The sequence below is a fragment of the Vespa velutina genome, chromosome 2, assembly GCF_912470025.1.
Source record: "Vespa velutina chromosome 2, iVesVel2.1, whole genome shotgun sequence".
NCBI classification, from domain to species: domain Eukaryota; kingdom Metazoa; phylum Arthropoda; class Insecta; order Hymenoptera; family Vespidae; genus Vespa; species Vespa velutina.
In genome coordinates, this window is record NC_062189.1 from 11,027,547 (window position 1) to 11,040,261 (window position 12,715).

General features: G+C 29.3%; 1 protein-coding gene across 8 annotated transcripts in view; it reads right to left on the bottom strand.

Annotated features, from left to right (window-relative positions):
* Window positions 1-12,715, bottom strand: part of LOC124957905 (heterogeneous nuclear ribonucleoprotein 27C-like) — a 47,839-nt gene that overhangs the window by 19,359 nt on the left and 15,765 nt on the right. Inside the window, exon 8 of one of the 8 annotated variants that reach the window (XM_047515421.1) lies at window positions 1-220. This exon is cut by the window's left edge and continues 200 nt beyond it. The exons of 6 other annotated variants lie outside the window; for them this stretch is intronic. In XM_047515421.1, coding sequence (XP_047371377.1) covers window positions 87-220 — 134 coding nt within the window. In that variant the 3' untranslated portion in view covers window positions 1-86. Of the gene's footprint in view, window positions 221-4,832; window positions 5,879-12,715 lie in introns of those variants that run through there. One more of the 8 variants, XM_047515427.1, reaches the window with a different exon arrangement.

Sequence of the window (12,715 nt, forward strand, 5' to 3'; positions counted from 1 at the left end):
TTTTTTCTCTTTCTCTTCTCTACTCTCTCTACGTGAATCTTTATCTAGGATCTAAGTTTCTTATGTTGTCAACTTCTCATTGATAATTAGCGCCTATAGGGATGATAGTTCGTGTGTTGAGTCAAAGAAAATCGTTGAGGTCCTGGGGCTGCGTCTCCGTTTGGAATGAATGTCGGACTTCCGGTTTCGGTATTTTTGAATTTTGGGATCGGAGAGGTGTCTGTGGGAAAAAAATAGGATAAAGGTAGGATTATTTCCATGTGATACGTATATATGTGATTATGATGCTTTAAGATTCGAGCTAGTTTTAAAAAGAACAAAAGGACGCTTTTGTCCACAGTAGGACAGTCTGAGCTTACTTTTGAAGAGAGGTTGAAAACAGTTTTTGTCTTTTAGAACCAGTATCATATTGGTTCTATAACTGTTATTTTTCGATTTTTTATCGGTTACAGTTCGATTCTATTTAATATATAATTCGGTTTTTATTGATTCTCTTATTGACTTTGCAAAAATGTTAACATCTAAAATTTTTTAATGAAATCGATATGAAAAAAAAGTAGGATTAGTTAGTCATCTACGCTGATATCGCCTTTTTTTTAAATAAATAGATGTAATCAAAATTTATCATTTTCCAAAGCAGCTTATATGCGGATTCACTTTATTTCGGGAACTTGGAAAGACTCAAGGACACAGTAAAAGAATCTTAGAAAATACTTATTGCTGTTAAATATGTATGGAAAATTCCCAAAGTAAAGGAATGTTCAGATAAAATATTCTACATTTTTTATTCATAGATGAAAATAATTGTAAATAAAAAATTGAACAATCAAGATTTTCATCAGTAATACGAAGAGGGAAACCAGTCAAGGCACCAAACCCAATCGAATTTATATATATTTGATTATTTAGTCCACTCCTCGAAATACATTAAATAAACCGAAAAACGTAACAACTTTATTTCATATTTTAGTACATATTAACATTTGTGCTAAATCAAAAAAAAAAAAAAAAAAAAATCAATAAGAATTAAAATAATATGTATCATATATTAAGTAAAACCGAACCGTAACCGTAATATAATTAAAAATAACAATTATAAAACCGAAACAAAAATCGATATAGGCGGGAATCGTTATATATTCAAAACAATTGTAACGTTTCTTTGATTCTCAAAAATGTTTCAGTTAAAACTCATATATAACAGTTTGAAATAGTTATTTTTAAAATTGTTTCAATCCCTGCTTTTAAATAAAAAATTTTAAATAAAATAAATAAAATTTTAAATAAAAAAGCAAGGGAAGAGGGCAGGGAAGAAAGATAGAAAAAAGAAAGAGAGAGAAAGAAATAGAGAAAGTAGGAAAAGAATAGAGAGAGACACGTATTTGCAGATAATAAACTAAATTTATACGAATAAAATAAACTTAAACGAAACTTATAAGCTTAAAAACACTCTTAGACCAGATCACTATCATAAAGGATGAATATGTGTATACGTAATAGATATAATACGAATATATGAATAATCTATATAAAATAAAATTTCAAAGTAAAGATCTATACAATGGTTAGGTATTTCAAGCAGACAGCTTCTGAAGTACCCCATTAAATATATACCGAATCTTTCTTGAACCTGAGATTACGTTTTCTTCATAATTCTCTCTCTCTCTCTCTCTCTCTCTTTCTCTGCTTGTCTTGATTTAAAAAACATATTTCAGAGATTCGAAGTTGGAGTTCGACAACGATCGGTTCAAACGCACATAAAACACTACAAAACATTAAAATGTTTCTTATTTGTTAATCTTTCTCTAACCTATTTACTAATATTGTCAAACGATATTCGTACGATGGCTTTATATAATATAATGGACTACTTGTGGAAGGACAGAATTCAATTCTAACGATAACGATTAGATCAAAAATAATACAGATAGCAAATGAAATCATAATACTGTTTTAACGGTTGAGCTATAAAAATGTTCAATATATATCCGTCATTAATCGTGGGCCATTAAAAAAAATGTCTTTTAAAATTTTATGCCTCCTCCTCTCGTACGAGTAAATAGGAGAGTATAGCAAAAAAAATCAGAAAGTTGACAATTACACGAGTAAAAAGAGTACATCTAACTTAATCGAAAGAAACACTGATTTGCTCGTTTCTTTTCATTTCCTATCGCATCCGTTCTCTTTCTCTCTTTTTCACCAAGTCATTCATCAATGCACATCCACTTCTTTTTTTATTTATCATTCTCATATTCACATATTAACCATACTTGTTTTCTGCTCATGTTTATTCAATTTTTAATTCAGGTTCTATTTTCAGCATCGTTATCGTCCTATATTTTGAAACCTATTTTCAATTAAAACTGTAACTATGTATGTGTAACGTTTTAAGTTCGTCGACCGCATAAATAGTAAATTACTATAAATAGCGATATCTATATATAATAAGTATATATTAAAAGACAACGACGACGACGACGACGACGACGACGACGACGACGACGACGACGACGACGACGACGACGACGACGACGACGACGACGACGACGACGACAACAATTAATCTAATGAAAGGGGAAAAGATTTGTTTGGATGTCAATTGAGAAGATGTGCATCTTTTTTTCATTAATATAATTTTCTATTTAATCATCCTCATAATCTATATATATACCAGTATATTTTACGAATAGTAATCCATTTTCTCTATATTGTAATTATGTCATCGTAATAGTTATCAGCATATCAACTTATCATCATTATATTTTTATATTTATATATGTATATATATATTTATATATATATAATATATATCATTATAATCATTATTATTAATATTATTTATATAATATCTTAAGTATCAATTAATTAATTAATTTATTAGAACATTGTTAAGTAATATTATTGTACGTGTGTATGTAGTGTGTGTGTGTCTGAATGAGTGCATATGCGCGTGCACGCACGTGTAACGATCGATAATAAAAATAATAATTATTAATAATATAACCGGTAGTAATAATAATAATAATAATAATAATAATAATAATAATAATAATAATAATAATAATAATAATAATAGTAATAATAGAATAATAGTGATAAAAAATAGTGGTGGTGACAGTAATAGTAATAGCAATAGTAGCAATAGTAATAATTGTAGTAGTAGTAGCAATAATAATAATAATAATAATAATAATAATAATAATAATAATAATAATAATAATAATAATAATAATAATAATAATAATAATAATAATAGTAGTAGTAGTAGTAGTAGTAGTAGTAGTAGTAGTAGTAGTAGTAGTAGTAGTAGTAATAGTAGTAGTAGTAGTAGTAGTAGTAGTAGTATTGGTAGTAGTAGTAGTGGTGATGATGGTGGTGGTGGTTGTAATAGTAGTGATAGTAACAGTTATAAGAGTAATGATAGCAGTAGTAGTAATAGTAGTAGTAAACAATTGTAATGATGATAGCAGCAGTAGTAATATAACAGTAATTCTACTAATAATAGTAACAGTTCCATCGTTTAATGTGTCTTCGAGGGAAGGATAAAAAGGATAGGAAATTCAATGGATAGCCGTACAATGTAAGATATGTGCAAAAGTAAAAGTTTATCGGAAATATCGATGTATTTTACCCTCCCCTAATTAGACTTCTAGCATCCTCCCACCATTAGATCATAACAGAAGAAGCTTTCAGTCGTCATAGGACGTCAATATATATATATATATATATTTGATATAATTATACCTAAAAAAAATAGTTTTATTGTTCTTTTTAATATCGTATTTTATTTAAAAAACGAAAACTCTTCATTTCTAATTGTTATTATTATGTTATCCATCTTTTTATATAAGATTTATCTTTTTACCCTTTTGCTTTTTACGTCAGTACATCCCCCCTCCCTCTCTTTCTCTCTTTGTGTGAGCTTCCATCTTTTAGTCACGATTTTGAAACTTTAAGGAAAATACACGAGAAAAAGATAAGAGCGATTAGTCACACTGTGGAAAAAGGCCGAGTTCCATTAAATATATTTTTCAATTAGGTTGAAGAGTTGTTATTCTTAAAATTTATGGAAGGGAAAAAGAAGAAGACGCGTTGATTTGGAAATATTGCCTTGACACTCGATTCCTACTTCCTTCTCCCTTAATTATTAATGACGGTTTGACTGCGATAAAATTCCTTTCTTTTTATATGTTTCCATTCCCTTTTCCTACGTAAGTATAGCAACTATTTGCTATAAGTTATGTAGCTTTTAAAAAAGGAAATATTGCAAAAATACTATATCATTTATTTTAAAGATTTAGCAAATAATTTAAATAAATTCTCACAGTGTCATGCCTCAAAAACTATTATTTATATATTTTTTAGAGCATGTATATATACTTTTTATTTACTTTTTCACTCTAAATTAAAAAAAAAAAAATATTTTAATTTTTTATTACGACGATTTGTCACGATATTCGTGTGTATTTTCACCGCTATTTCTTTTGTTAATGTTCTTCTTGGAGCAACGATTCGATTAAAAGTTTAAATATTTGAAAAAAAATCGAGAAAAAAGAAAAAATATAACATAGATTTATGGTCAATCAATTTGCGCCACACACGTCTATCTTTTGCACAATACACTCGATTATTTAACTTACTTTTTATATTCCATTATCACGTTTCGTTAATATTAATTTCTTCTCTATAATAATGAGAATTGAATTACGGCAATCAAGCAATGAGAGTTAAATACGTATCTTTGTTCCGATTTTTCCTCTCTTTCTTTTTTGTTGTTGTTCCTATTACTTAAAAATGACGGAATAAATATGATTTTTCTGGAGAACACAATGGTTGGCATATTTTATTGATTTATTAAAAATATCATCTTTTTCTCTTACTTTCATTCTCATCTTTCTCTCAAAAGTCATTATTTTTAATACTTCCCCTACGCGATGGCCTTATTTCGAGTTAATCTTTAATTAATTAAATAATTAATTCAATAGTAATCGATACCTTAATTATTGATATTATAATCATATTTCACGTGTCTTGAACTTACAACATTTAGTTCGTCCCTAACGGAGACACCTTTACTATATAATATATTGCGTTTACGAGTAATTAAAAACGAGAATAAAAGTAGTCTTCCTTACCCATTTTCCGGATGAAGATAATTGCGCAATTAATTTATATTACATTTGTACAGAGAAATTATCCCTTATATTGATAATTAGACGATCTATGTTAACGATATCGCGTTTTTTTCGCCAATTCCTTAAGCCTTGACGATGATGTCTTTAAAAACATGGCCACGGAGTGTTTTGCATTTTGAAAGTATGCATTTATAAATAAAAAAATATATATATAATAATAAAATCAATACAAGTTAAATATAATTTGAGAACGGCAAGACATTTGGATACGTAAAATGTATTCACTTTTTTTTTGTTCTTATTTTATCGAAACTCCGCAAACACGATGTTCGTTCAAACGCGTTTCCTCATTATCTAAATCACCTTCCCAGTCTCATGATAAATTGATCATTTTCTATTCTTAGGCACAGACAAAGAGAGAATTTCATTTAAACTAGACCGTTTAAAAAGTATTCACGAGCATACCACATGTTAACCATCATCGTAAACCATATCGAGAATAAAAACTTATGACGAGACATTCACCTAATCAGTCGTGTCTTTGAGAAAAATTCGTATTGTTCTGTGCACTCATTACGTGCATAACTTAGTCTCATATGTATAATAGTAAAAAATGTAAAATAATTAATTATAGTTCTTATTTATTTATATGCGTACTCCCTTTTTTTATTTCTGTCTTTTTCGCACACCACACTCGCACAACAATCATGCTCTCCCCCCCTCTCTCTCGCTGTCCTAATATCCTAAAAAAAAAAGACAAAAAAAAATAATAATAATTAAAAAAAATTTTAACTCGTCCGTTTCAATCTTCTATATAACCGTTTAAATCAGTATAACTATATAAAACAAATATATAAGCTCATTAAAAAATTGATTGAGTTGAGATCTCTCTATTCTTTTTTATAAAACTTAAACTATATTTTTTGCTTGGTTTTTAATTTAAAAATGTGCCATTTTATATTTATAACGAGTAGCCTCGATAAAATGCTATAACCACGGATATTAATTATATTTATTATTATTATTATTATTATTATTATTATTATTATTATTATTAATATTATTATTATTATTATTATTAACATTACATATTCTTAACGCAAAAAAATGTGCAATTAAAACATGATAAGTTATAATTCTTGAGATATATTGTATAAAAAATGATTAAACAAATTAATGCGAAAGTACGGCTTTTCTTCGATCCTAATCAGTAATTAAGGAAACGGCAACAAATCGAAAATAGCTTCAATATTTTACTCTTTCTCTCTCTCTCTCTCTCTCTCTCTCTTTCTCACACACACATACATATAGACTGTCTCTCTTCTTCATTTTGTTTGTCATGATGTATTTGTAAAGTATCGATCTTTTCTGGTCAGCAATACAGGACTTTTATACGTAAATATATTAATAGTAGTAGTAGCAATACTACATAAAAATTAGTAACTACAACAGTATATAAAGAATCTTTTATCGATCACCAATTATACAATCAAATTCTCGAGTGTCTCGACAATATTTCCATATCAAACGTAATCGCGAATGAGAGAATGTAGAAGTATACGCAGTTAAGAATGTTTTTTATAGAATATTTTCAAAGATCTTTCTTTTCCATTTCTTTCCTGTTTCATAATAAGAACTCAAAGACGCAATAAACAAGGATGTGTATGTGTGTTTCGTATGCCATTCTGTGTACCTATGTGTACGTGCATGTGTATCGTCTATAAATTGATTGATTAAAAAGCAAAAAAATATCAAATAGACTGAATTGTTAATACAAAGATGAAAAATAGCAATTAACAAGTTACAAAAAAAAAACGAAATAATAAAAAATAAAAAATGAAATTGGCCATCCACAAATTTTCACGTTTCAAAAATCCTTTAAGAATAGAGGAGGTGAAAGCAGTATATCGATTAATATTTGTCTGTATTTTTCCCCTTTTGTTCTTTTTTCACGACAAGAAAAATAAGATTAACAATTTCACGTCAGATGATCATCGAATCGCGGATATTTAGTCATGTTTATCGAAACGATCATCACTTTCACGTTACTTGTTTTTAAATGCAACAGATAACCTATGGTATCGAGGAATTCATTAATACATCGGGCTTGCACATTCGTTTATTTTTTTATATTCGTTAAATGCGCACACATTTTACGTACTGCAGTCTGAAAGATCGTATTGATCATTTAAATCGCTAATTAAACATTACCTTTAATTCCTTAATTAGTGTTTCCATAATAACAATCCTATGTAAGTTTCGCTTATCTTCGCACCTGGACGTACCAGCTAATGTTTTATTTTATTTTTTTTTCTTTTTTAATAACCATTATTACATACTACGCAAAATTGTAAATTATGGATTAAGGCTCGTTTATGGTGCTTATTCTCGACACTCTTTTCTCTCCCACTTATTATACCGGCCATCAGTGTTTCCATTCTTTTTATTTTCTTTATTTTATTTTCTTTCTCTCATATCGTTTTTTTAACCCTTATCACGCAATATCTTAAACATTCCTTTCTTGTAGCGCCAATATTAACTACGGATTTTTACGATTAAACTAACTAGCATTTAATCGAAAAAATTTCTTTCGGGTCCCAAATGACTTAGAGGCTGACTTATTTCAAGAGAAATATCTAATCGCGAGCTAGTGAGACTGTCCTAACGATTATGAGTTTTTGAAATCTCCCTCTTTCTTTTTTTATGGATTTGTGTATTTACGCGCGCGCATGTGTGTGTGTGTGTGTATGTATGTACGTAAAATCTTTGTTTGACGCGTATAGATTTTCTTTCGTATTTATTCCTTATTCTTTACTTTCATGACTTTTGCGACTTAATTACTTAGAACTTAATTAGACGAAAATCTCGCGCGCGTCTTCGTCAATCGGCGTTTTCCTTTTTCCCATTGCTCCGCCTCTCTTCGGACTCTCTCTAACCTTTTTTAATTACGATTTTCCTAAATTATCCAGAAGTATTATTAACTCACAGCCGCACAACGGGAAGGGAGATCGTCGTAGGTAGAAACATATCGTAAATATGTAGTAAGTATAAATATAGCATTAATGAGTACGATTTTTCAGAATGTTTCTGTTTATCTCTTTTTCTTTTCCTTATTCATTAATAATGCGTTTTCTCGTCGCGTTGTGTTTTCTTCCGATTTTTAAATATGACTATAATCAACTATTCTCGTTTCTATCGTAACGCAGAGTAACGCGTATCGTAAAATATTTTGTTTATTTTTTTTTCTGCATGATTAGAAGATTAAAAAGTAAAGTAGTTTGTTAACACGATGGTATTTCGCCATAGTAAATTTTATTTACGTTATGATGATTAGGAACTTCTGGATATAAAACTAAAAAATTAAAAACCGATCGTTCCTCCTCTCTCCCTTCCTTCCTCATAAAAACTCACTCTAAAATATTTTTGCACAAAGATTATCATTTATTATCGTATATGAGGTATATTCGACGACGAACTTTAAAAAAAGAACTTTAACGCGTTTTCTATACTCTTTTTTTTCTCTTGCTTCTACGATCGTCATTCTTTTAATCCTAGAGAAGTGTTACGCTTATAGTCATCGGTACAGTACGTTTAAACATATTACTATGTATATATGGAACACGTAATCAGCAGTGAGCGTTTCTGCTCTTTGATTTATCTTGAAGTACATACTGTAAAGTACCCTTGTTAACTTTGATACGATACTCTCGTGTTTTTATGTATCTGTGATATAAAAAAAAAAAAAAAAAAAAAAAAAAGAAAAAAGAAAAAAGAAAAAAAAAATGGAGAACTTATATATGCATATTGCGTAGATATGTGTGTGTATAGATTGAACTCATGTAACATGAATATCCTGAAAAACTGATGAAATATTGATTTATAAAAGTGTAATTAGCTTTTATTATGTTATTTTAAACTGTTTGAATAATAAATGAAAGAATTTTATTTAAATCCAATATTTTTGATCACGTTACATGATTCATCCTGTACATATGTGTTCGCGCATAGATAATAACGGGATTATCTTTAATCATTCTCTTTCGTATTTTACTATTACATTGATTTCGAATCCGCGCTTTTAATTCATTTATTTACCTATGTATCTGCGTGTATATCTTTGTGGGTTCGTGTAAGTATATGTATATGTACTCATATTTCCATTCGCTTGATCCTAAAATCTGACTGCTTTGCTAACGGATGATCGTTTGTACAATTTTACACTTATTTACTTATTTATTCTTTATACCGAACGTAGCTTTAATTATTTTATACAATAGAATAACTTAAACAGTACGTTTCTCATATAAACATGACTAAAAACATGCGTCTTGAAATTCTCGTGGCAAAATCAAATCGAAATCCTTTCTTCTTACTTTTTTTCGTTTATGCAAAATTTTCTAATGAAAAAGTTCATCGACTAATAATGTTGTTGTCAATGAATAAATGAATAATTAAAACTGCTACAATGACATCAAATGCATGCAATCGAATTTTTCTTTTTCTTTTTGATTCACATGTATATTTTTTTCTCTTTTTCTGACTGTACTCTCGATTACTCTGTCCGCTTTCAGATTTTCACTTATCCTCCTCTTTCTCCTCTCTCGACTCTCATCCAAACTTTCTACTCTTGTTCATCCATAAGAAAATAAGTAGATGACTCGTTTCGATTGATTGAACCCTATTTTTTCTCTTTTTTCTCAAACGAAAAAAAGTTGTGTTTTTTTTTCGTATTCCCACGATTTTCACCTCCTCTCGTTTAAGGATCAAAAGTTTATGTATACACACTGCGAAATGCTTTTTGCTGTCTTCTTTTCTTTATAAGAAAAAAAAGAAAGAGAAAAAAAAAGAAAAAAAAAAAAAAAAAAGAAAATGAAAATTATCTTTGATCTTATGAGATTGGATGAGTGTTATTACGTGTGTATATCGTGTGTTTACATATACGTATATATTCACATATCCGTACACGATAGATTCGTGCATGCAATGTACATATCTCTTGAGAAAAAAACAAACAAAAAGAGGAGAAAAATTGTTAATGCTGTATCAATTACGTATACATACGTACATGGGTACGTACGTATGCGAATATGTGTAAATGTATATATACATAAAAATGTACTTTAAGAAACGTACATTCACACGAGCAAGCTTAAAACTGCGTGTTACATACATATATGTTGTGATGAATAGACATATACATTGTTAAGAATAGCATGTAAATATGTGTACTGTCTTCTTCTCAACATACCTCGTACGTGTGTGATTTTAATAATCATTCTTAATCGATCGTTAATTAATATTAACCTTATTATGTTATAAGGTTGTCGCGACAAATAGCGGTTTTTTCTTATTATTTTTTTTTTGCTTATCATGTCCATCGTTTTTTTCTGTTTACTTTAATTCTCATAATCATTAAATCGTGAAACGATACCTCCTACACATATCCTTTCCATACTATTGTGTTTCTTCTTTTTGTTTCTTTATACTACTCTCTTATACAACACTACAGAGTGTTTATCTTGAGACAAAAAATGAGAGATAGATAGAGAACAGAGACAATGCGCTCTGGCCTGTACTCGAACTATGTACTCTCTGTCTCCAGTTGCAGGGTATTCGACTCATCGTCATAAGTTTGCTCATTGTCACCAGAAAGTGATCTGTTTTTCTATTTTCATATTTTTTTCGTTCATTCATTTGTTAACCACGTTACTATCGACTATTTTTCATTCATTAGATTTTCTCTTATAATGTGTTGCCGAAAAATAACAGCGGAATAAAGAAAAAAACAAGAGTCGAATACCCGGCTCCTTTTAAAATTACAGACAGACCATAAATAGCGGGCACTGGGAATAAGGCGAATAGAAAGCGTTGCGAGTATAGACTTGTTTCTCTTTTTTTCTTCTTTAAAGTATCATTGCTTTGAAACGAATGGGAAACACGGCCGAACGATGGTACATAAACCATGGGCTTTACCATTCGTTTCAAAATTACGACTATACTTATTACTCATTGACTTTCATTATCTATCATCCGTCTACAACTATTCACTTTTTTGTAGTTTTGTTTTCTTAGCTCGTAGGGGGGCACACGATCTTACCAATACAACACTAGAAGTTATAAATATATAGGTCATGTATTACAGTTAATAATTTCATTTATCATTATTATAACCATTATCGACTTTACGTTTATTAATCTTATACTTCACACTAAAAAACATGATAAAAGTAGATCGATAGATTTTTATTTCATGCGAGATAAAGCATTCCAACTGTAGGAATTCCATCCACTACATCAAAAACCTTCCAATCACACCCAACGAACGAAATCAAGATAGCGTATTTCTTTTATTTGAAATAAAGATTTTTATTTTAGTGGCTCTCACGTTGCAATTCAAAGATCTCCATTTCCACTGTCTTATACACAATTAGATACGTATTCGAACAACTTTATATTAATGTACACTTTCCCGTCTCCTATCGTTCCCCTTCCCTCCCAATCCTCAGATTTTATTTAACTCCATAATTCTCATTTCAATTCGCTAATGTAACTCTCTTTGTCAAGAATCGCTATTCCTTCCTTCCTTCCCTCCCTCCTTATTTTCTTCCCTAATTATTCCCATCGTAATCTGTATGAATTTTTCATTACTTAAGTACATGTAAAACAGTGTGTAAATGCGTGCATGCATGCATTTTGTTTACGTGTGTACGTGGCGTGCAACGTCTGTGTCATGTATGTATGTGTTTTTCTTTGGGTGGCTCGGTGTCCATGTACCGTCTGTACGCGAGTTGATTATTTTTATGTTTGTTTTTGGCGCACACAATATGTCACTAAATCGTTTAGCTACACAATATAATTTAGTTACACAATATAATTTTCACACACTTAGCTTGGTGTACCTAACGTAAACATATTTTAGAATTTCTCTTATGTAAAACTCACTCATTAATATTCTAGGATTTATTTTTTTTTCTTCTTTACTTTATATCTCTTTACGATAATAATTTACATTGTTCTATCAGACTCGCAGAGAAATCACTTTTATAATTATAATATAACCTCCTTAATTGCATCTATGTAAACGTAATTTAGAATATTTCATGTATATATGACACATATTTACGTCTTACATTATCGGTCAATCTCGATTTTTAATTTGTCCGTTTATCATTTTAGCGCCATTTTCGGTAACACTTTTGTAACTTTGGCGATCCTTTTATCAAATGCACGTGAGTAATTAGTACTATGCTTTGTCAGTTCTTCATTGTATTTGTTATTGTTGTTGTTAATTTTTTGTTATTTTATTTTGTTTTAAATAAACAACGAAAGAAAAGCATAATATGATTAATCAATTCTATACATGTATCTATACCAAGTTCGTTTAAGAAAAAATATTAAAAGAAAAGTAAAAAATAGAAGAATTAGTGTTTTCTGTGTTAAAAAAAGAAACAAAATAAGAATTTTAGAAAAACAGACTTTGACTGGCAGTGTGTTGTATAGATACAATATAATTAACGCCGATTTATATTAAACCCTAAATCAAGTTACAATAATTACTAAGGTTCGTTTAAAAAAAGAAA